This window comes from Hyla sarda, chromosome 4 (genome assembly GCF_029499605.1).
Source record: "Hyla sarda isolate aHylSar1 chromosome 4, aHylSar1.hap1, whole genome shotgun sequence".
NCBI classification, from domain to species: domain Eukaryota; kingdom Metazoa; phylum Chordata; class Amphibia; order Anura; family Hylidae; genus Hyla; species Hyla sarda.
The window spans coordinates 358,473,896-358,499,630 of NC_079192.1; the positions used below are offsets into that span (position 1 = coordinate 358,473,896).

The 25,735-nt window shown below is 32.3% G+C and overlaps 1 protein-coding gene and 1 long non-coding RNA gene across 8 annotated transcripts in view; one reads left to right on the forward strand and one right to left on the reverse strand.

The window, feature by feature from the left end:
* Positions 1–24,156, forward strand: part of LOC130267227 (uncharacterized) — a 29,725-nt gene extending 5,569 nt beyond the window's left edge. For 2 of the 3 annotated variants that reach the window (XR_008843107.1, XR_008843105.1), the window contains exon 3: positions 22,182–24,156. This is a non-coding gene — a long non-coding RNA (uncharacterized LOC130267227). Of the gene's footprint in view, positions 1–13,267; positions 13,359–22,181 lie in introns of all 3 variants that reach the window. The other variant, XR_008843106.1, reaches the window with a different exon arrangement.
* PITX1 (paired like homeodomain 1) lies at positions 1,231–21,779 on the reverse strand. 5 transcript variants are annotated; one of them, XM_056516641.1, is made up of 5 exons: positions 21,515–21,779; positions 18,412–18,467; positions 11,384–11,530; positions 9,226–9,431; positions 1,231–3,045 (listed from the first exon to the last, which is right to left on the reverse strand). In XM_056516641.1, exons 2-5 carry the CDS (start codon positions 18,455–18,457, stop codon positions 2,497–2,499), a joined length of 948 nt encoding a protein of 315 aa, XP_056372616.1. In that variant the 5' UTR covers positions 18,458–18,467; positions 21,515–21,779; the 3' UTR covers positions 1,231–2,496. The 5 variants fall into 5 exon arrangements, with proteins under 5 accessions (XP_056372616.1, XP_056372615.1, XP_056372620.1 ...); XM_056516640.1 differs by lacking the exon at positions 21,515–21,779 and adding an exon at positions 20,569–20,971; XM_056516645.1 differs by lacking the exon at positions 11,384–11,530.
* Positions 24,157–25,735: the final 1,579 nt, after the last annotated feature.

Here is a 25,735-nt window from a genome sequence, read left to right on the forward strand (position 1 = left end):
CATATAGGAGCTTAGAATTTAGGTTTTATTTTACAAAATATTTATCATTTCACTCTAATCAAGAATTGAAAAAGTCTGTAATCATGATCTTAGGCTGCTTTCACACTATGGAATTCTCCGTTTTAAAGATCCATTATAAAGACCCGTTAACAAAACCATTAAAAACGGACATAAACGGCTGTTACAAAATCCCATTATAGTCTATGGGATTTTTACATTACCTGTTTTAACCCCTCATAGCCCGTTATTAATAACAGACATTATTGTGTGACAGGAGAAAGTAACAGTAGAAATAGTGCATGCACTATTTCTCCTGTTCTTTCTCCCATCACAAAATAATGTCCATTATTAATAACGGGCTATGATGGGTTAAAACGGGTAATGTAAAAATCCCATAGACTATAATGGGATTTTGTAACGCCCGTTTAACGTCCATTTTAATGGTTTTGTTAACGCTTCTTTATAACGGATCTTTAAAACAGAGAATTCTATAGTGTGAGAGCAGCCTTAGCTTCTAATAGCTGCCAGCTTTCCTGAACTCTCATATTAAATAAAAAATAAAAAAACAACAGCTTTTAAGTTGTAAAGAAGGAAGCTGTTAAGATGTTTTGTTAAAATGTAACCTAAAGTGAATAATTTTTTGCAGTAATAGTAGTGAAGTTGCAGCTGCTTTTACCTGCCAGCACTGTGTACTTAATTTCTACTACTAAAAGGTTATAGCGTCATCTATTGGATTTTAGTGAAATGTGGCATAAAAAGATTAAATACCAACAATATGAAAACTGCTTATCAAATATATGTATAACTGTGAACTAGCTGGCATTACAGCTATCCAAAATATAATACATGTAGCCAAAATTATACCTTAAAATGCATACTATACAATACTATGTTTCTGCACATACTTCTATATTAGCTAGTTATATAGTATATTAATAGACAAGTAAAACTAATGGCAAAATAAACACATAAACTTTACTCCAACTATAGAATTGAGCTATAGAAAATCCAGGTAAAAAAGATGTGTGTGCATAAAATAATGCAACATTTTTAACATCAACTTTTTGGGATCTAGCATACTTTGAACCTGGTGGTATTAAATACATTTATACATATATATATATATATATATATATATATATATATATATATCTCCACAATCTATGAACAATCTATATACCATAAAGAATAAAAACAACATGGCTAATGATACATTTATTACGTTTAGTAAAAGTTGTTTCATAATTACATTATAATAAATAACAGAATTTAACTAGCAAAAAACACCAAGAAGCTTTTGCTTAAATCTGTTTTATTCCCATGCTCTTAATTTTTTGGAAAAAAAAAAAAAGTATTCACAAAAAAAAAATCTAAAACATAAGTTATAAAAAAAAAATGACACTGCATTCTCTTATCCTGCACAACATCATTATTAAACATCCAAACATCCACATTACAGTTACCACAGGTGTACAATACACTGAAGAGAAGGAGGGGAGCAGAGGAGAGAATGAGGGACATTTGTGCATTTTATATGGAGTTTCCTTAGAGAAAAAACATTGGCACATATCCGGCTAAAATGTTGATTGCCATATGATAAAAAAAATTCTGAATTAGAACAGCAAAGCACTATTCTTGCTACACCAGAATACTTTGCTTTGTTGCACGCTTTGACTGAATACTTTTTGTGACTGGTAAGCAAACTGACTTCGAAGACTGAATTGTTACATTTTCACACTATTAGGTATCTGGAGTTATTCGATTTATTTTACATAGCATATTAAAAAGATACATGGGGAGCTAAAATAGATTGCAGATAAATAAGATTGATCAACTGATCAAAGCATACGATAAATACAACTGGTTTGGTTTGGGGAAAGTCACTGATGAAGGCAATGCTGTTTATAAGTTTGATCACTGGGATGGTTATGGGGCTATTGGATGTTTCCATTCTACAGGAGGAACAAATAAACCAATAAATGATCATTTTTATCTGGACAACCATTGAAATCCATGCACTTGAACCAGTTTATTAAACTATGGCACACACTCATTAGACACAATGTAGCGGCAGATATATATTTATATATTTACATATAACCTTTTTAAGTGGTTAACCCTTATTATTTTAATACCTATTAGTTTAATATTTCCTCTCTCCCGCCTCTCCCCCTAGACTCTTCCTCTGCAAATACCTGTTTTGCAGTAGCAAATGATCACCAATCTCAGTGTAGACCACAATACATCTCCCCCATCTTTGATGACTACCAAAAATTTTAGATGAAAACGTTACCTCCACTAAATCTCTCTATAAAGTGGACACTGGAAAATCCTGTGCAAGTTCAAGTACATACAACCCGCATAATCCAGAGAGAAGATTGCAACTCATCCATGTTTATTAGTTTTTTGTTATTTTTTTGTGTCTCTTGCAAAACATTTCTGGTCCTTTATCAAAGTCAAAAGTCCACAGGGCACAATGGTTTGATGCTCGGTTCATCAGCTGTTGTATTGACAAGCATTCAAACTAGATCCTGGACTTTGTAAACTGCTATATCCAAAAGTTGAATGTTGTTTGGATTTAAGTCTAAGGCTAGCCAAACTGGAATTACAGGTGTCCCTATAAACGGTGTATGGGGAACCGGGAGGTCCATATGGACATGCTGTTGAAGACATAGCTGAGTTGAGCGAGGACCCACTGATATTATTAAGATTATTGATATTATTTAGGCTTGAATTTGGCATGCCAGGTACAGCAGAGTGCCCCATACTGGATGGCATGCTCATTGACGAAATAGAACTTGGGCCAGAGAACATGGACTGAGAAGACAAAGGACTCATTGAGTTGAAGAAAGTGAAGCTTTTGGTAGATAGTGGAGCAGGGGTCAGGCTTTTAGTAGCCCAGTTGTTGTAGGGATATCCTGCATACATGTCATCATAGGGCTGCATGAGGCCACTGAACTGAGGAACATAGCCATTCTTACATAGGTCCATTTGCTGGTTGCGCTCCCTTTTCCTCCACTTGGCTCTGCGGTTTTTAAACCAGACCTGCAAAGAAAATAAAAAAAGGTTAAGCCATAAGTGTGGCCTTACCATACAAAGGTCCCCCACAACCATCCAGAGTAGACCTATACTTGGCTGACCTCAGTAATAATAAGAGAACAAGTGAGGGTCAGGCAAAGAAGACAAACACTTCAAACCAAAATGGGAAGCATTTAGAAATTTCCTTACAACCATTTGTGTTGGGAGAATAATGAGGCAGGCTTATAGATGATGTCTGGTGCCTGGGCGTCTTAGATCTATAAGGGGAAATATTAATCAGTAAATCACAGTGGTGCTTATAAAGGGAATTAATAGGCTCCTCCAAGCAAAGTTTTTGAGCTCCTTGAGGAGGGAAGTCTTGGTGAAGGAAATTAGTATATCTGCCTTTACTTTATCATCTAATAGGCCTGCATTAAATCTAAATAAACCAAGTCTAACATTTTAACAGCAATTGAAACACTCCCTTTATATGGAGTCACAAAGTGAATGTTGTTGCTTACATTTCAAGCTTTTCATAACTTGTATTACATTCTATGAGAATAGACATTCAATACTGAGAAGAACTTAAATCGAACAAAATAATGACATTAACTTCCAGTCAGAATTGACAAGACAGGATATTTATTCATGCAAAAAGGACCAGAGAGACCATTTTTTCATAACAATAAAGAATACGATGATGGCATTTACCATCCTTGAGTGAAATTTGCTGAGTGGATCATGTATGTGTAATAGCAGTAACTCAATGAAGTGTTCCTTTGTGGCTAGTTAAACTGCCTTGTAGAACTACAAGTCAAAACATCTCAGCATTGTGTTTCCCATCACGTTTTAGGCATGCTAGGATTTGTAGTTCTACAAAAGCAGCCTGTTTATACTATTCATTTAACTAAATGTAGGTTACTTTTAACTTGTCGATTTTAATATATTATTGGGTTGCTATAGCTAATCAGATAATAGTAACTTTACCTTTTAATAATAATTTGATTCTAGATATGCAGCTGCTTCCACCCTTTTCTGGATTGCAAGAACCTTCTGAGCCTAGTTTTAATTTCCCCTCTTGTAGCAGCCCCTAGGTCCCATCGTATATTAATTGGCCATGGTAAATGTTTTATCAAGGACTTCTCTCTAATAATATAGTGTGCATAATAAAAATCCCTGGTTACAGATCATAAAAACAAGGATAGGATTAGTAATGTTGAAGCCCAATCTTCCCACTGCCCTTTGGATATGCAATGTATACAGGTAAAGCTCATTAGGATTTACTGCCCTGACCAGTTGCAGTTGCATATGTTCACATTGCCTTAGCTTTGCTTTACTTTTACAAAAAACACTCAGGGAACAAATAACGACTTTACAAAAAGCATTCCTAATTAAAAGGGTATTTGCAGCAGAAACACAACAGACAGAACCATTCATCATATGGTGTTTCCGTAAAAAGTACCTCTCAGAGGTTAAAAAACAAAGGTTTAATTAAAGCTCCACACACAAAATTTTCATGGCATTATGCTACTTTAAAATCTATAGCAATGTTTGTGGCATATTGGTGTAACTTGTTGGGGTTTGTAATATCTTTTGTTTTTGTGTAAAAACACAGCTGGCTCTGGGTATGGCGTTCTTTCTGGCATTTTTCCATATAATTCTCTGTTTTTTTAAGTCCTCGAGATCACTTAAATAACACCATGTATGTTACAAATGTAACAAAAAATGCATCAACATAACAGCACTGAAAATTAATGAACTTCATGGTATTTTAGCACTTAAAAATGCTAAAAAAAATTATGAGTGTGAAGGAGGGTAAAATTATGAGTGTGAATCAATAGCCCTACATAAAAGACTTGATTGTATGTTTAACTATTTTATGTTAGTTATTATGGTATCTACCTGTGTGTATTAGATTTTAATCTTATCTTGGTATGCATTGTCTGTTATCTATATGTATGTTCTAAAATTTTTAGAGAAATGTAAATTAGGTCTGCACTAAATCTACTTACATTGCACATAGATAACTAGACATATTGAGGGACATTTATCAATGTTTGCTTATGTATTCTTTTTTTTAGTAGTTTTTTCCTTACTTTTGTGTTGCTTATGTGTGACTTATTTATCAACTGGTTTCAGCCTGTTGATAATTTTCTTTCACGTAAGCAATTTTTACTTTTTTACTTTGGTAGTAGCTTTTTCTGCTCCATGTTTGAGCTGGAGTAAATTTAGTCAATTTTTAACGCTGTTGCGACTTTTTTTTGCGCAGTTGCGACTGTCGCAGTTAATAAATACCTGACTACCCGTAGTCCATTTTAAAATTATTACTACATAGTTAATTTTTGGAAAACTTGCTTTTCTCGCTTTCCAGTCAAAATGTCTCACGAAAAATCGCGTAGTCGCAGTTGCGACAATTTTGCGACAATTATAGTAAAGAAAACCTGACTAAACCCGTTGATAAATGTCCATAATTAACTTTACTAATATAAGAAGGCAAGTCTATTATTTCATTTACACATAAGAATTTTCCTAACTATATTATTGCATAGTATTTTATTGTATTTAGTATACTACTACACAATAATATATATATATATTTTAGTATTATTGAATTATATATATATATATATTCAATATTTCTTTACCGTCATTTTATATAATAACATTATGGTAAACATTTACTATACTTTTTATTATAATCTAATATTGCCTGATCTAAACATATGCACTGTGTCTGTTAGGAATGTAAATCTTTCTACCTGCATGTCTGCATATCTATCTGCATACTAAATATATATTTAAAAAACAGTTTTTCCTAGACGGTTAGACAGAAATTTAAGACTGAAAGACTTTTAGTTATATAGATTTATAGATGTAACATAACCACCCGATGTATAGACTGACACATATAGACTACACAATGTGTCTTTATATGTGTGAAGGAATGTTCAGGGTTCTGGCTATCTTTGTCTATGTATCCCTCTAAATATATTGTAATTTTGCAGTGCAGGACTATATTGATAATGAGTTTAATGCCTTTATTTTTTCTTTATTTTTTTCTTTCTTTCCTTCTTTCGTTTGTGTTCTCTCTCTTCACAATTTTTTACTGCCCTTATTTTTCCACCTTTTTAGTGATTCATTTGTTTTTAAAAACCAGTAGTAATAGCTATTCTAGAAAGCAATAAACCTATAAAGTAATGGAATACATTCTCTTCTTTTTTAACCTATATAATATTATGAGTTGTATAGTGTATTTCTAAAACAAATTTTGCATAGCTTTTCTGTCTTCATGTTTATCACCGCATACAAGGCACATTATTTTTAGTTTAAAATATTTTTTTTTCATCTTTTCCAAATCAAACATTTTATGCAAAGCACAAAGCTCCCTCATCTCATGGCGTCATTCTAAATTTACATACTAGTGGATGGTTCTATGTAAAAGCTATGTACAGCTGTATATAGAGTTAAACACAAAAAGTCAATAGATGAATATCAGAAATCTATATACTCTAAAAACAAAACAATAGTGACTAGTTATTTCAGTACTAAAATGGGTTGATTTCCATAAAATGCATGATAGTTTAGGGTTAGTTTCTCTGAGCAAATTTTGTATTTTCGTGCACATAAGTGGCACTATGTTTAATCATGTTTGTAGTTCTAAATATTTTTGACAGATTCCATAAATTTTCCTCAGTAAAATAACTGATGAGTTCACCTAGCACTGTATTAAATGTATATAACTTGCTATATGCTTGAGTCCTGTTTATACATTAGGAATGTAAGAAAAAGCTGAGATCTATCTAGTTACCATATTTATTGATTACTCTAACACACACACACACACACAAAGTTGCACAATCCTTAAACTAAGGAATACATCAAAACATTCAGTAGAGGCTTTTCTATGTTTCCATACATAACGGAATCAGATTATCTATCTATCTACATACCTACCTACCTACCTATCTATCTATCTATCTATCCATCCATCCATCCATCCATCCATCCAGGATCTCCACTATTAAGAGATCTAATACTGGTATATACAATGAAGCTTTTATAGTAACTTGCTAATGCATCACCTCAGTAGTCAGCATAAATAAATAGGACTCAATTATTCTAACACAGCAACGGCTTTTTGAGGTTTTCCCAGCATGTTCATAAGGAGTCACAAAGAGTTTCTGGTGAATGCACATTCATTGCACATACATTGCTTTGCACCCTCATCGACTTCACATGCATTTATCCTGTTTCTCTATGTGAAATATTCTGCCGAGCTGTACACAATAACAACTGACAGACGTTATGCAGCAAGATTTAACTGTTATTTTTTACATGAAAATAATTTCCGTTTCTTCATTCTTTTATTGGAGGCCATATGAAATGAGCCTTTCAATCTGTCTTTGCCTTGAGGTTCAGTAATGTGTTTTAGTTTTCCAGCTCGTCTTTGTTTGGGGCCAGTGCTTTTTTAATGTGTCTCTGTGCAAAATTATATTGGGTTAAAGAAAATGAGAAAATAGGAGTGTAATATTAGAGATAATAAACACCAGAGGGGTCTGTAAATTATCATTTGCCCATGTATAGTTATGTATTATTATTATTATTATAATCATCATATTGTTATTGTTAGCTTTATACCTTTATATACAAAACTACAGATAAACCACTGTACAAAAGATGTATAACTAAATAAAAGAAAATTAAAGCTTTCTATGTTATTTAACAAATTTAACACATGAATTCTAATTCTAACACGTTCATATTATAGTAATCTAATGAGATTTAAAAGCTTATTTATACCTCAGATCAAATATTGCTGTTATCTAGTTTTATTTACTCAATTAAACACTGACTGGTTTAAAAGAAGAAGGAACCACCAGAATTATTTAAAAGTATTTGTATATAAACAACTTAATATTAATTATTAAGATAATCATAACAGTAACGGTGAGCATTTTTGCTGTCCTACATTTACACCTCTGAGTGCTTGGATGGATGAATATGTGCCTGATGAAGGAAATGCTTATTTAATTTGCTCTGAAAGCGTAATTCTTATGTGCCATTCTAGGTCAGTCATCATGCTACATTTATTTAGTTAATAAAAGCTTTTTTTTTTTTTTTATTAGTGTCTGTGCTCACTTTTCTGTTAAGTTCACTGTCTTCTCTTCTGTCTTGTCAAAATGTTCAATAAAAACAAAAGGAAAAATAGAACATTTCTACATCGTAATTGAGCTGCATACAGTGAGCAGCATACAGTGAGTGTAGGTCAGATCAGATTTCCTAGTTATGATTTTTTTTTTATTAAGGGTCCCTACTTCCCCCTCTGCTCCTCATTGTGTGCAAATCTATCTATTATCTATCTATGCAAAAAAAAAGAACACTGATCAATCTAGTGAAGAACCTTTAGTTTTATTCCATCATGTCATAGCGAGCAATGATTCAGCCCTCTCTAAACGCAAATTTTGTGTGAAAATGGTCCCATAGAGTGTTCTAACAGTTTTTTTTTTAGTTTTTTTTTTTTGCTTATTTCACTTGGATTTTGATTGAGTCTGGGTCATAGTCACCTTCCTTCTTAAATTTTTTTTGTAGTGTTGTACATATATAGAGTCTGTGTATATCTATCTCTCTATCTGTCTACCTATCTAGAGCAGGGCACAGATATACACCTGTACACATACACACACACACACACACACAATGGGGGACATTTATTAATGATGGTGTGATGTAGTATAGATTTTAACCATGTTAGCTTGGTGTATTTTTTGCATTGCTGCTCAAAATGTACCAAAATGCTGAATGGGAATACATTTTGCTCAAGTATAGAAAACAGTGGGCTGCAGAGCTAGGTTTAGGCTCTGTGATCTTGCATCTGACACGTTTCTGTGAGTCCTCTTTGATGCTTGTTTAATTTGCTATGAAATCTTAATTCCTATGTGCCATTCTAGGTCAGCATTATTATGCTTGCGCAAAATAATGCTGCCATGAGCAAAATTAGTGTACAATTTATGTACACATGATAACTCGCTATCCACTGCAAAAAAAGTATCCACCAACCACCATAGCTTAGAAAACACATGGAAATGCTCTTAAAAAAAAAAAAAAAAGGTGCACCAAAAAAATGCAAAAAAAAACAAAACACAACATAATAGAACAGAAAACCAGTGTACATACAATGATAAATGTCCCCCAATGAGTTGCTCTTACCCTGACTCTGGCTTCTGTGAGGTTTGTCCACACTGCTATCTCCTCTCTCATGCTCATATCAGGGTAGCGGTTTCTCTGGAAGGTGGCCTCTAGTTCCTGCAGTTGTTGGCTAGTAAAGTGAGTTCTCTGTCTTCGCTGCTTTTTCTTCTTGGATGGGTCATCTACATTGCCATCTTCACTTTTTGGCTCCCCACTCCTGTCTTTTTCTGTGAAGAGTCCAGAGCTACAGATTGGTAACATAGCAATACTAGGGAATTCACAAACGCATGCACTTTTATCGTCCTATACTAGTAAATGTGATAAAAATTTTTATAAATGCACAATTTACTTGGTAGATTTTGTACCTATTCCATAAAACTCCATATAATCATATATGCTAACTTAGTTCTTAAAAAATCTAGTGACTATAACTAGAAAATGTTAAGGCTAAACTATATATCTGAAGACTATAGATAAACATATGTAAGATTATAATAAATATGCTGTAACATTATCAATAATAATGATAATAATAATAGTATTTTGGTTACAATGGGAACAAACTGAAGCAAAGTATGAGAAAGAAAAAGGAGAACTGAAATTGTTTACTAATAAATGCTGACATATCATACAAACAAGCAAACATATTGTATATAAATGCACATATACACTATTGTAATTAGAATTCATAGATAAACTGTTTCTTTTCAGTGTAATGTAAATGTCTACAAAAGCATCATATTTATTAATACATTTTTTTGTAAAATGTTAATTTGAAATAAAAGAAAAAAAAACAATTGTAACATTAAAATTCTATTATTACTGCTGCATTTATATAGTAATGAATGATAACGTTATTAAATAACAATTTTAAAAAAATGCACTACTGCTAATAATAATAATCATAATAATAATTATGATTTTATAAAATACCAACATTTAAAAAGCATAACAACAATAACATAATAGAATATAATTAACAGTGTTAACATTCATAACTTCCCACTGTAAATATAAAATGTACATTAATGTTTCTGTCTCATTGCATCATCATTATTATTATTGTTATTTTAAACTTGTGATAATAGGGTAAAAAGGTCTTAACAATTCATCAATGATGGCATAGTTGCAGTAATAACAATAATCATTTTTTATATTTTTTCCTGTGCATTCAGTTATACTTTTGGAATAATACATTTAACTTAACTATAATAGCGGAACAAATATTGATGTTCCTTGCATTAACAAGGGGCTTTCAGTAGCTGTTTTCAGAGTGAAAAACAGAGGGAATAAACCTCTGGGAATTTGTGATATTTCTATAAGGTTACCTAAACTGACCTAATTTTTACATGTCTGAAAAGGGAAAAATACCAGAAGGGAACCAAAACACACAAGTTATTATTGCACAGGGCTGATACAGCACAATAACGCTGTATCAAAATGCATAATACATAATATATATGGTCTATAGGCAATAATAATATAACCAGTCCTACTATAGTCCCTGAAGACTATATCTGTTTAGCTATCTATCTATCTATCTATCTATCTATCTACGTATCTACTACCTATCTAGCTTCTATCAATCTATTGCTTCTTTCTAGGTTCATAGTAAATTCAGAGTAAGCTTAAGACCTCCTTCATAGCTTCATCATTTTCCATAATTTTTATTTTCAGCACAGTATGTGTCTTCTTCCACTGGGTAGCAGTATAAGGCCTGACTATCAATAACCTAAACCAACAGATGTCCACAGATCTCTCTCAAATGTAATTTATTGCAAGGAGACTAAAAATTTTTTATTTTCTTTTGCTATAAAACCTCATAAACGTGCCGTCCCTGAAAATAACCACTCCAAACAAAAACTATACTTGGAACTCACATTTCAATAATATAACCAGACAAAATACTTAACTATAATAACAATAACAAGTCAAAACTATGTGAAAAAAATTATTGTAGTGGGAACCACTACTTCAGTTTTTTTTTTTTTTTTTTAATAACACAGTGAGGAACATATTTAGTCCTTCTGTACTTTTTAATATGTTAGTAAAACAATACATTATGATGATGCGTATACTCTAATGTCTACAAAATAATGCATGTCCTTGGTATTCATAAGGCGCAAGGCATAAGGATAGGATTTCATACAGTACGTACGTTGTCAATTAATATTATTACCTGCAATTTCAGTATCAGATGATTCACTGGCTGAATTCTCAATTGGATCTCTAGTTTCAGTTGATCTTTGCAAATGGAAGTTGGAGGCCATGTCATGAGACGGCTGGGGTCTTAAACTTTCAGGCAACCTCTCCAGATTCATACCCCCTTTAAAAGAATCCATGACAATAATGCTCATGAAAACTGGTATTCCACAAGACCCTATACAAACCAAGTCGCATCCAGGTTCTGTCTTTGTAAAGGCTGGAGACCCATAAAAACTCACTTGGAAAAAAGTTCCTTCTTCTTTTTAGGCAGTAGACTGTATATAGTTTCCCAAGCAAAGATACATAAGAGTGTTAGGAAGTACAAGCTGCTGGCTTGATAGTTTTTAGCTAAAGAGATTAAAGGACCTGCCCTAGGAGAAGTGGCTGCAGTATACTGGAGCACCGCCCAACTGAGCTTAATACCTCCCTGTCTTACTAATAAATTACTATGTGCAGTCTTCAGCCCAACCTACAGTCTAGCTAAGGAGCAGCCTGCAAACTCCCCATAGATCTTTGGAGCTGTTCTCTAAGGTATCTAAGCTTTACTGGCAAGGCCTTTCTTAAAGAGACAGAAATCCTTTTAAATAACCTTACTTCCCACTGTCAGGGGATAACTGTGAGAATAAATGTGCAAAGAATAATTAGCTTTGTTTTTCATTAGTTCAGACCTGCTCCTTTTCATGGCTATGATGTCCCTTGAACTTTACAACTTAGGTGATTTATATGGTTTTGTATAGCTCTGAATACCTTGCCTTTACTTCAAATATTGATAGACTCTTAAGTAAATATATACTTTCATACCATTCAACATACCATTCAACTATTCATGGCAGGCTTTGCCAGTAAAAGCTGGAAACCTTAAAGAGCAGTTCCAAGGCTCTTTAATTTATTTGTGTTGTGTGTATGTGTGTGTTTGTGTGTTTGGGGGGGGGGGGGGGGGGAGGGATAACTATAATTACCGTAGCTAACTAGATTCAGCATAGTTAATATACCAGGGAGTCCTATACTGCATTATTGAAAAAATTGTGCAAATATATCACATGACATAAAAATATGAAATAAAGTAGGACAATCTACTATAACAATAGACATGTAATTGCAGTGGAATATTTTAGGATTTTTTAAAAATATATTTTCTATATATTAATATGCTAGATTGCTTTTTATTTATAGAATGTTCATACGTATATGCACACAAAACAATATAGGCATTTATAGTTACTCATTGCCACTGCATTATGACTGAAAGGCATAACTATAATTTGAGGATATATTTTGCATTTTGTAATGCAGGTACATGTAATGTGGGTTGATTGTAATGTGGGTTGATTGTGGTGTACATTCAATTTGTATTTAGTTTGTATTATGTATTGCATTGTATTTACATAATGCTCCCCCCCACCCCAAACTTTGCCCATGGATTTGCACTTTAGAACATTTAATAATGTTTTAAAGTGCATTAAAGGATATTGATGTTTTATTGTATATATTATAGATAATTTATATTTCTGTCAGTATCAGGATAGTTATTTGTACACTAACTCATAGCATTATGAAAAATAAGAATATCAGCATGTTCTATCCCTGCTGTGACTTGCTTTGAGAAAACATAAGATACTGAGTAATAAAAATGGACAACGTATAGCATTAAATCAGTTTGAATATAATCAGCAGAATGCATGAGATAGATACAGCACAATAACAAAAAGTACACTACATAGTGCACACATTTGCTTTCATACAAACTATGTATAGATGTGCTTGCTAAATATTAAACAAAAACTTCTATGAGTTTTTATTTGATAGATATCAAATCAAACTCATATTATTGAATTAATAACTTATATTTTATCCCCAGCTTTTTGCTAGTACATGTCCTTTAGGAGCTGAGTTTCAACACATTTTGGAGAGAAAAAAATTGCAGCAAAATCTGTAGTTAATAAATTAAGGTATTTATAAGCTCTGACTCTATTCATTGTAGCTATGTTAAAAGTGTTTTTTTTTAGTTTGTATTAACAAAAATTTCACATTTTGCAAGCATTTGTTTTAGTGGTATTAGTTTTTGTATATGAATATAACATGCAGAACAGCTGACATGGCACTTCATTTTTTTTAATATTTAACAAAAAGCAGGACTAAATTGTTCATTGCCTGTGCTTCTTCAAGGCTGTGTAGTTTACACCTTCATAATGTTGGACAAACAGAACACACACACTCACAGTCAATATTGTGTAGCTTGCCACTTCATACAAGACAAAGCACAGCAGGTTAGGGCTATTGAATAGTAAGATAAACACATGTAGAGTGAGTGGTAAGGACCTGCAATCTGTGGACCAGGCTTGATAAGAGAACCTGATAAGATTACAAGTGTTTGCCTAGACACTGTCTAGGTTATCTATTTTACAAAGACCTTGAGACACACAAAGTTGTTCATCTTCTTTTTCTATACATAGACAAAATAAGAATTCCAAAAACATCTGCTTTAAATGAACAACTCCACCTCTCCATTTTTCTAAAGCAATGAGAAACTGTATATGTTCAGTACAAATGTAGCATTAATAACTCAATATTACTAAAGTACTCAATAAGTCCTGCCTATAACAATCAAAAATGAAAACATGCATATTAATATTAAGGCCACATATGTATCAATATTACTGAAGCAACAAATAACAATCTGTATATTTATCTGTCTATACAAATGCAAAAACTAAATAACTAAATATATATGTAGAGCTATAAATTATTTTTTTCTTATGCTAGTGAATATCTATCTATCTATCTATCTAACCAGATAAATCAAATCAAGGTTATGATATTGGACTGGATGACTATCTATCTTTTTATCTATCTAGATAAGCAAATTATCTACTATATTATTGTAACAATTATGACAGAAAGGCATTATTTTTCTTTTAACTATAAAATGAGGATAGATTTTGCTATTTTGTAATGAAGATACTGTGGTTTACATTTTCAATGTGTATTTATTTTGTATTATTTAGTGTATTTACATAAAGCTTGCCCCAAAATCTTGCCCAAGGATTCACTTTAGAACATTTAAGAGCTGTATTTGTCTCACTTTATACATCATTTGACATATATATATATATATATATATATATATATGTATATATATATATATATATATATATATATATATATATATTCTAACATATTTAGCTCCATCTATAACAAATAACACAATAATTAACTAGTAAAGTACTGGAGTGACCTGGTTAACTATGTTTGCTGTAGGACAATCCACCTCAAACTACCCTTTTTAGTCAACAGGCAATTTTTCTAAATGCTTTACTGTTTGCTGCAAGCTGCTCCCTTGAGCTATATGAAATTTGTGTATAAACTCAAATCAATTAGGCAAATCCTCTTAGTGCTATAGGGAAAAATCAGGTATGTTGCATAGGGATGGGATTAATCCTCACTATATGTCTACTGCATCTGATACTTATCACAACTAAAACAAAGGTTACAATAGAGATAAAGTGGAGTGGTCAACTCAGATTAGCTATTCAGAATTGTTTAAATTAGACAAAGATGTGACATTGAAATTTGTTATGTATCGTTTAAATCTTCATGTATGTAACAATTATAATTCGTATAAGTAGACAGTTGGGACATGTAATGTAAAGTGACATAAAGTGCAAGGCCACTAGAGGGGGGAATAGAGCTCTATATATTTTTACTCTCCTTCATGGATAAGATATATATGTATAAGTATATTTATTATTTGTATGTGTTTGTTTTTTAGTTTAATACACAACTCTTAGTATTGTTTTTATTAAACTTTGTAACACTGAGAATGATACATTATTACATTTTTTTAAGTAATATAGTAATATAAGGTATAAATTAGAATATTCACTTCCAAGCTAAATATAAATACAAATTAATTCTAAACTTCACATATTATGTTTGCGAATCTGATACATATATTGCTGATAAATTAAAGTCCAAATGTTAATTATACTTTTAAAAACTCCTACCAAATCACAGCATTCTCAAATTCTTAAAGAATATATCTAATGCACATAACATTACTGTATATTGTCTCCTTCTTAGGCTTTATCACTCATGTTTTCTAAGCCTTATTTTGACTCTTATTTTAGCTTTTTATTGCTGTCCACATGTGTTTTTTATTTTTATTTTTTTGCCTGCTTTGGGTCTAATTTTTTATCAATTTATAGCTCAAATTGAAAAAAAAAAAAAAACATAAAAAAGGAAGTTTTTCTAAAATTTCAAACATTTTAATAACGCATCAGTAAAGATTTGAATATTTATACCATATATACAGTACACACTTTATATTACATACTATAAGACATTGATTTGATATATAAATGCTTAAACAAAAAAATACCTGTATCTTTTCATATATAGTTTGTTTTCATAATTCTAATAGTAATATTATTTTATATATTTGCATGTTGATCAAAAACAATTTTATATTTACTTACAAATATGTGTAATGTATCTATAATTTTTTTTTAGATTTAGATTTTTGTGTAAATGCTAATATGACTAACTAGTTAAAAAACATTTAATTCTAGGTGAGGCATAGATTAATAACAATGGCATAGAGGCATAGATTAGTGAGGCATAGATTAATGAACATGTAAACATTTAAACAATCAGATCGATAATATAGGACCCTTTTTAAAATTATTGTATTAAACACAAATTTCGTAAGAATGTAGAAAATGCATAAATATACAAACTGTATTACCAATAAGATATAATCACACAACTATTGGTTGTAGTTACTAGAGTGTGTGTGTGTATATATATATATATATATATATATATATATATATATATATATACACATAGACAAACATTTTAAATCAAAACAATGAATGTAACAATTAAACAGACTAACTATATATATATATGTATTTATAAAATATATATATATATATATATATATATATATACATATATATATATTAGCTATGTATAAATATAATATATAATGCTTAAGATAGATATATTCTGAAAGCATATATAGGGGATGTTTATATGATTTTTTTTTGTATGGCTAATTGATTACAGATAAACCAATTAAGTCCCAGATAAGGAATATATCACATAAACATATCACATGCAGCTAATACGGCTAAATCATACTGTGGACACATCCATAAAACCTATCTTTGGTAAAACAAAAAATGTCAATGAGCTACAATTTTAAATGTAGAAAAGTCAAATCCATATTATTATTATTATTATTATTATTAATAAATTATTATTATTATTTGGAATTGTGTAATACTTGGGAATTATTTAGTAAATAAATATAATATTAATTATTGATAGAGCATAGAAAATATCAATCATAGCAGCTTTATAACTTACTGGGTGGCTTGTATTTCTTTAAAATAAGTATCTTAATGTATAAGTATCTATAATAATGCTAAGATGATTTTTTTTATTATAAGTCAGTGATGTTTTATTAAGAATTGTTCATTATAATGTTTTTTTTTTTTTTTTTTACACACACACACACACACACACAGGACATATATAAAAATATCCACAATATATATCTGATTCCATTGGGGTTGTAGTCTATTAGACAATTTTGATGATATTAATAACAACAGAAAGAAAAAGATGCTTTTAAGAACTTTTTATGTATCCAAAAGAATCTATGTGGTAGATACAATGCAATAACTTAAGTACACAGCATGCTTTTTTTCCTAAACAAACTTTAATGCTGCCTATTTACAGATATACTATCATAGATCTGTCTATCTACTGATCTATCTATTCAATATCTTCCTATCTCTCCATCTTTCAATCATCTATGTGTATATATGCTCTATAGAAAGGAGAAGGGATAAACAGAAACAAGAGTGTCTCAAACTTTAGGAAAACCCATGCGTGCTTTGCATGTAGCTCCTACCCTACAGTATCAATAAAAGGAACTTCTAGACTAAACAATTCAATTGATGTTAGTTGATGAAAGCTTTGAGTCTTAAGTAGATTTCAAAAGGAGATTTTAAATATAGTATTTCTAGTCTATTAATATGCTATTAGAGTAGTATATTTCAAGAAACTCTATAATATAGCTATTATCTATATTATAATTATATCTATCTATCTATCCTGTGTCTATCTATCTATCTATCCATCATCTATCCATCCTGTCTGTCTATCTATCTATCTATCTATCTATCATCTATCTCTAATAAACTGTTGACAATTTGCTGCTATTTAGCCAATAGTCACCCTCATCTTTGTTAATTTCATGTATTTGGTTAATGATATCATCAACTACTTCTGCTGCCAAACATACAAAAGATATGCATGTTATACAATAAAGACATTTCCATGACCTACCAAACCCATAAAATAACCAATTGATGACATGAGCAATCCCTAATAGCCAAAATGAACAATAATCTTATAAAGCTCACATTATGCAAGGTCTTTGTGTCTGGCTAAAGCTCCTATATCACCACAGAAAGGGCATGTAACCTTTTAGAATGTGAATTATGCAAAGTTTCTTAAGAACTTTTATTTATTTATGCATAGTTTTTTTTAGATAACATACTGTATATTTTACATGTAAGCACAAGATTATTTTCTTATTAGTACTATATTATATTTTATTTTTGCACAAGTGCAACTAGCATTGAATGGGTTCACAATACTGTTTTTGATCTATCTATCATTTTGATCTATCATCTATCTACCTGAAGACCTATATGTTGTAGAGAAAAAATGTAATAAATGATGCAATAATTATTTGCTAATATTATTACAAAATTGATATTACCACTATTTATTTTAAGCATATTATTTTTATACATTTATTTAATTCTGTTATTATTTGTGATGCTAATATTTTTATAATAATTATTGAAATAAATAGTTGTTATTATAAATAACATTATTATTTTGTGTTTGTTTAATTTTTATTTGTAAGTGAATTTAACATTAGTGAAACTTACACAAAAATAAACTAAGTCTTCTACTTACCTAAGTCAACATAGGAGAGGGCATTCTTAGAAAGGCTAAGCTCCATAGCAGTTGCTCTGTAAATATAATACAGGACAAATGTTAGTATTTTTTGTTATGGTGTTTTACCATTGAAATGTCAATGTAACAAATGTGGATTTAATCCATTGTGCCTTAATGCTAGATACAACTATTCCTGCCATTCTTATAATAGTTGTAAAGTTCGGATCATGCCATTTAATTTGCTTTAATCCCCTATTCAACCACCAACTTGTCCTTCATTTATTTTTAATTTAATAAAGTGTATTTTAACATGTGGTCTCCCTTTTGGTATTAATGTTGTAGTTGTGCACTTATTTTTTTCTTAATTAAAACAATAAAAATAGTGGAAAATAGTAACACATTGTAAAACTATAATTCTACATAACCTCTAGACTTACACAGATGAGGCTTTAATCGGGCACTAATTGTACAGTAGCCTGGATTCATTTGCATGACGTTCCTATGCATACATAACATTGTTCAGTAGATTATTTTTTCTCCAGGGGAGTGTTAAGAAGGAAGATGGGGGAGGGTGCACTCTATAATTTTTTATGGCTTATATTCTCATTTAGATGCACAATACTGACAGATCATAAGATTTGCTTTCCCCCTATTCATAATTATTAAAGAAAATAATGAAGGAGCTGGTGTTATTATTCATTTAACAGTTTGTGGTTTCCCCCACTAAGAGATACTGATCTGTTATAATCTAGCCTCTCCATTGCCTCTAAACAACCCCTATTACCAGATACAATCACAGTCACAGTAGAGCCAACATTTTCTTTTTTAGGATTATTCATTTATCAGAAAGGATAGTTTAAATGCAGAGTTTTTCTAAAGTCTTTTACTGCCATAGTAATTAATATTATTAAACAAAACACAAGGCTTCTTATGAGGAAAAATCTTTTCCCTGCCCCTTGTAAGTATTACATTTATTAGGCATTATAAAATGTGTGTCTTGTCAGATCACTTATGTTTTGCATGGCATTGAATTTTGTGAGGAAGTCTTGATATTGTATAATAATAACATCCATAAATACTGCAAGGCTACCTATATGGTGAGATCCAGTCTAAGAACAAACTGTTTTTTTGCCTAAATCCTTAAATTTGTGAAGTGAGCTAAAGCCCCATTGGAATTATATTTTCTAACATATTTGTCAGGTTTGACGAAGTGCAGGGGCACTAAAGAATTTATACAAGGTATAAAGATGTCAAGGACTTGACTTCAAGGCTGTACTAAGAAATCAGCCCTGCAAAAAAGAAGACCTTGTCTGGAAAATCTGTACTTATAGAAGTTTACTGCCCCATTATCAATGCAGATGATGTTTATACCCATACCTAGCTCTACCAAGGACAAATATCCCTGCCTTTATTCAGAAATATCTGCTTTTTCTACATTTATATCTGCTTTTTCTACATTTATCAATGTAATGAACAAATCAGGATATCAAAAGAGGCTTGACAGTATAAATATAGAATAGGATTTGAGCTTATTAAATGGGCATCTGTATTAGGAGGTCACATTTAATCTGGATGACTATCCAAATAATGACACACATTTTAAGTGGTTAAGGATAACCTAAGCAATTTTAGCTGTCAACTATGCACAGCAGACAATGTTAGAAGCAAGGGGCCTCTGTAAATTGGGGGCTAATCAGAGGGAAGAAAGGAGAAAGCAACCAGGAAACATTAATGTGCAAACAGATGTTTGCAGGAGGAATAACTAGTAAAAATAATTTATGGTGAACAAAATTATTTCAAGTAACACACACACATATATATATATATATATATATATATATATATATATATATATGTGTGTGTGTGTGTGTGTGTAATGCTTTTGATAGAAAAACATCAACACACAATAGTAAACAAAACATTGCAATTCATACCAACAACAATAAAAATTAGCAAATAAAGCAAATGTTTTTACTTAAAAAAAAGACTGCTATATTTTTACTCTGTGCACAGTCTATTTTAACCATAACGTTCATTACATTATTTTTAGTGTTTATCAGTGTTGTATCTGAAGGATTTAGCACAGTGTTGTATCTGAAGGAGTACATTCTTGAAGGGAAGTCAACTTCCTCAATATAGAGAGAAAAACAAAGGAATAATGTTTTAGTGACTTACCAGTAAAGTGATCCCTGCTGCAGGAATAGTGCAATATTCTCCCTGCTAGATCCCCAGTGATTCCTAGCTGAGACTGAAATGAGCAGATCTGGGAGACACTTTTAGCTCTTTTGGGTCCTCTCAAGTAGATCTGTAGAGATCTGGATGACGTCACTGGAGTTGTGTGTGTCTGTGTGCACTGAAGAGAAAGAGGCTGTGTGTGTGTGTGTGTGTGTGTGTGTGTGAGAACAGAGAGACAAGAGAGTAATCCCTGCAGTCTGATGAAACTTGCCCCACACTTGTAGGTAATTTCATTGTTTCCTTTGCAGTTATAGGGAGATACTGGATCACTTCACCATAGTGTATGCACAGATATAAACAATATGTACAGCTGACACATTCTGGACTATAACATAATGCCTTACTAATGGAGGAAAACACATTTCCTGTTTAATAAATAACTAGGGAAATCCAGCATCTGCATATCTCTGTTGTAGATTTGTCACTTTCCCTTTTTTTTTTTTTTTAGAAAATTTACTGGATAGTGTAATACTTCAATATATGCAAAATTTCAGTTTGCTTTATAAATTTTTATATAGAATGGCTCAATTTAAAATGCAAGTGTCTATATAGTTAGCTATCTCTTTTACACGTGCCAGGTTTTATATTTATATTGGTGCAGAGTTTATTACTTTTGAATAGTGTTCCATTCAGATTGCTACCATGAAAGCTCATCCTGTGAAGGTTTCTCATGGTCACTACCACTGCTAATGACTAAGCCTTTGGGACATGCATAACTTCATCTATACATGCATTATTCTCAGTAGGAAAGTGATCTTAATAATAGACACATGGCATTTTCTGGAGGGATAGATAATATGATGTTGGAAGCCAATAACAAGGTCTTACTTTTGGGATTTCTTTGTGTTCTCTGGCTTAATACCCATGTTTGTAAAGCTAGCCATACCTTTTATTAAATCACTAAATAGCAGGATACAGGGAGAAACTGCAAATTAAGGTTTAATAGGCTTGGGGTATTTAGAGGAGGCAGCCTGCATTGATGGAATTCATGTGGACCTGGAAATCCTTTGGGGAGGCTCCATGGAGTTCATCATTTTCAGCCTTCCGTGTGATATAATTGTGTCAAGCAATAATATATTTTAATACTGTCCTACAATATAAGAGGTCATAGAGATGGCATCAATAAAGTCATCTATGCAAACTAATTTGTCATAATGTTTAATACATTTTATTTCTCTATCTAGCTAAATTCTATCTTTCTATCTTTGCATTATGTTTCTCTCAATCTATAATCTTTTATCTACGTTTTATCCATATATTATATATCTATTGTCTTTCTACCTATTTCCTATCTGCCTATCTATATATGCATTATCTATCTACCTACCTACTATCTACCTATCTATCTGTCCAATAATTATCTATCTGTTTGTTATCAATCTCTGTGTCTCTCTCTTTCATAATCTTGCATTATTTATGAATCACCAGTACTTGTTTATAATGGTTTTGAATTGTTTTATTTATTTAAAATAATGTAATTATTTAAAGTAGTTTATTCCCCACAACCAATTTAATATGTAAAAAAGATTAAAATATTCTTGTGGACTTTACAGCTAGTATCCTGCAGACTGTGTCTCTAGAGAAGAAGGATTCAACATCTGCAGCGTGGATTCTCCACACTTCTGCTCAGGATGATTGTGATGAAAGCAGCCAGGGTACATGACTGTTTATTGGCATCCATGAGCTACTACTTGTCTCCTAAACTCTTCCTAAAAGACACTTAAAGAGATGGAGGACCTCAAGCGAAGGATTTAATGGTGATCTGCAAAAGATTATTCCCAACAGTTTAATGCACTTAACTAAACCACCAGTTTCCCCTATCATAACTCATATAAAATATGGAAAATATCAAGCAGATAACACAAAGACAGAAGAAAGAAGAAAATACATTCCTCTCCATTTACTCCATTGACTTCTGGGCTGAGTTTAACTCTATTCACCTGGATAAAGTATTGTTAGATGCATTTTTTTTTACTATGTTCAAAGTGCTAAAGTAATAGGATTTTTAACTGGCTCCTTGCTGGCAAAGTATGAGCTCCCCCCTCATCTGTTTATAAATCTAGGTGATCGTCATGTTAGTAGGACATGTTAGTGATGCACAAAAGGCCCCAAACAGCCACAGTGTACTGAAGTTTTTAAATGTAAATACATATTTGATGAAGTTTAGGAGGAAAAATATATTTTATCTCCAAAAATCCTGTTAAATCATTTCATATATCTACAATAATAATTTATATTAGAAAGGGGGTTAGGCCATTTATAAGCACTCTTAAGTCTTCTAGTAAACAGTCAGTCAGATGGTGAAGCAGAGGCTCCTATATTTATTCTATTCTACTGTTCTAAGAGGTAAATGAGTTTCCTGTCTAGGTTGCATAGAATGAGAATGTCTGACAGGGGGCTTTAAAGAGTGTATAGTCTAGAGCAATAACATAATTGCATTATAATTATTATTTTATAATGTAGCATATGCTGTTTTTAACACACACAAACAAACATATATATGTATATAATGTACAGGTGCAATGTATATCAATGGCTAAATTCAATGGCACAAGCTACAGTCTGCCAAAAGATTTACACAAACTAAAGAAATATTGCAGACTGAATCCCTCAGATCATCAATGATCTTCTGCACATTGTCTAAAATAAATTTAGTGTTTTTTTTTGTGTGTGTGTTTTTTGCACAAAAATTATATTCAACTTCTCTAACGTTTAATCCCTCAATTAGGCTTCGCCCAAGGCAGTTTTCCTATATCTTCTGCTGTAAGGTGCAAACTGAAAGAGATGGTTATGTCAGGAATTATGTAAAAGGTAATGTACTGTCATATAGAAATTGGCAGTTAAAAATAAAAATCCAAAGTAAAATTCCCATTATAGGATTCCCAAAAAAAAAAAAAAAATAACAACAAACAAATAATAAAAAAAAAAGAATAAAGTTTTAATGTCTTAAGGATGCCGATAAGTTTTAAAAGTTTATCCTAGAACCCTTTAAGCTTGTGCCAGAAAATTATTCAGATTTGTAGATTACTTTTATTAACCCCTTAAGGACAAAGCCCATTTAATTTTAGCGTTTTTGTTTTTTCTTCCTCGCCTTCTAAAATCCATAACTCTTTTATATTTCCATCTACAGACCCATATAAGGGCTTGTTTTTTGCGTGACCAATTGTACTTTGTAACGAAACCACTCATTGTGCCAAAAAAATGTATGGCAAACCCAAATAATTTTTTTTAGGGAGGAAATTTAAATGAAAACCACAATTTTGCACATTTTGGAGGGTTTCTTTTTCACACTGTACACTTTACGGTAAAAATGACATGTGTTCTTTATTCTGTGGGTCAATGCAATTAAAATGATACCCATGGCTAGATACTTTTATATTTTTGCACCGCTTAAAAAAAAATCGCAAACTTTTTGTAAAAAATCAGTAATATAAAATCGCCCTATTTTGACCACCTATAACTTTTAAATTTTTCCGTATATACGGTAGTATGAGGGCTCATTTATTGCGCCATAGTCTGTACTTTTTATCGATACCACATTTGCATATATAAAACTTTTAGATAATTTTTTATAAAATGTTTTTGGAATAAAATGTGACAAAAAAGCAGCATTTTTGGACTTTTTTTTGTTTACATTTACGCCGTTGACCGTACGGAATCAATAACATTATATTTTGATATATCTATCTATAGCAATCATTTCATTGCTAATACTGTTCAGTGCTATGCATAGGGCATAGCATTATTGATTATCTTCTGCTCTTGTGTGCTCAATCTAAGACTAGAGCAGGAGACGCCGGGAGGTGGACGGAGGCAGGTGAAAGGATCTCCGTCCACCATTACAGTGCGGCAGCGTTGTGGGTGATCCGATAATCGATTTTAACATGAGCATTGCCGCAGATGCCATGATCTGTACTGATCACGGCATCTGAGGGATTAATGGCGGACATCCGCACGATCGCGGATGTCGGCCATTACGGGTGGGTCACTGGCTCCTGCTAGCAGCCGGAACCTGCCGTGTATGATGCGAGCACCACTCCGATGCTCGCGGTCATACACAGGACGTAAATGTACATCCTGGTACGCTAAGTACTGCCACACCAGGACGTACAACGTCGGTGGTCGTTAAGGGGTTAAAAAAATATAAATAAAGCTTTCCAGTACTTATCAGCTGCTGTGCACCCTGTAGGAAATCATGTAGTTCTTTCGAATAGTCATGTGCTCTTTGCTGCCACATAGGGATTTGCTCATGCTCTAGGCAGTTTTTGACATGGACACAGCTTGGAGCACTGTGTTGGAATGGAAAGAACTACATTACTTCCTTCATGACATACAGCAGCTCATAAGTACAGGAAAGCTTTTTTTTTTTTCATATTAGAGGTAATTCCCTGTTTAACTTTCTGCAATAGTTGATTTAAAGGAGTACTTTAGTGAAAAACAACTTATCCCCTAGCCAAAGAATAGGGGATGAGTTATAGATCGTGGGGGTCCAACAGCTGGCTCCTGTATGGGGCCCTGGCAGTCCGCAGGAAGAGGCATGCCAACTCCCACATAAAGTGGCGGCCGACACGCCCCAACCATGTATCCTATAGAGAAACATGGAGGGGGCATGTCGGCCACGGCTTCATGCGGTGGGTCGGCACGCCCAATTCCTGCGGACTGCCTGAGCCCTGTACAGGAGATCTGGGGTGGGGGGGAGGGAGGCAGCGTTTGGACCCCCTGCGATCTATAACTTTTCCCCCATCCTCTGAATATGGAATACATTTTTTCTCACTACAGAACTCCTTTAATTTTGATTATCTGAAGCTGGCCATAAATGTTAGATGTCTGATGAATGCTATCTCTCCATATTACACCCCCCACCCCCCCATATAGTTGCACACTCAACTTGGCTAAGCATTTATACGCTTTCAATAGGGAGTAAGAATAAGCCACAGCCAGACAGCTCTTGTTATGGCTTATCTTCCACAAGAACAAAAAGATTGGACATGTTGACTGTTTTATCCTTTTCACTTCCAACATTGATTGACTGGCCCCACTGACATGGTTTGGCCAACTATAATCTAATGTATTTAGTGATCTTTAGAAACAGCAAATGCTGAACTGA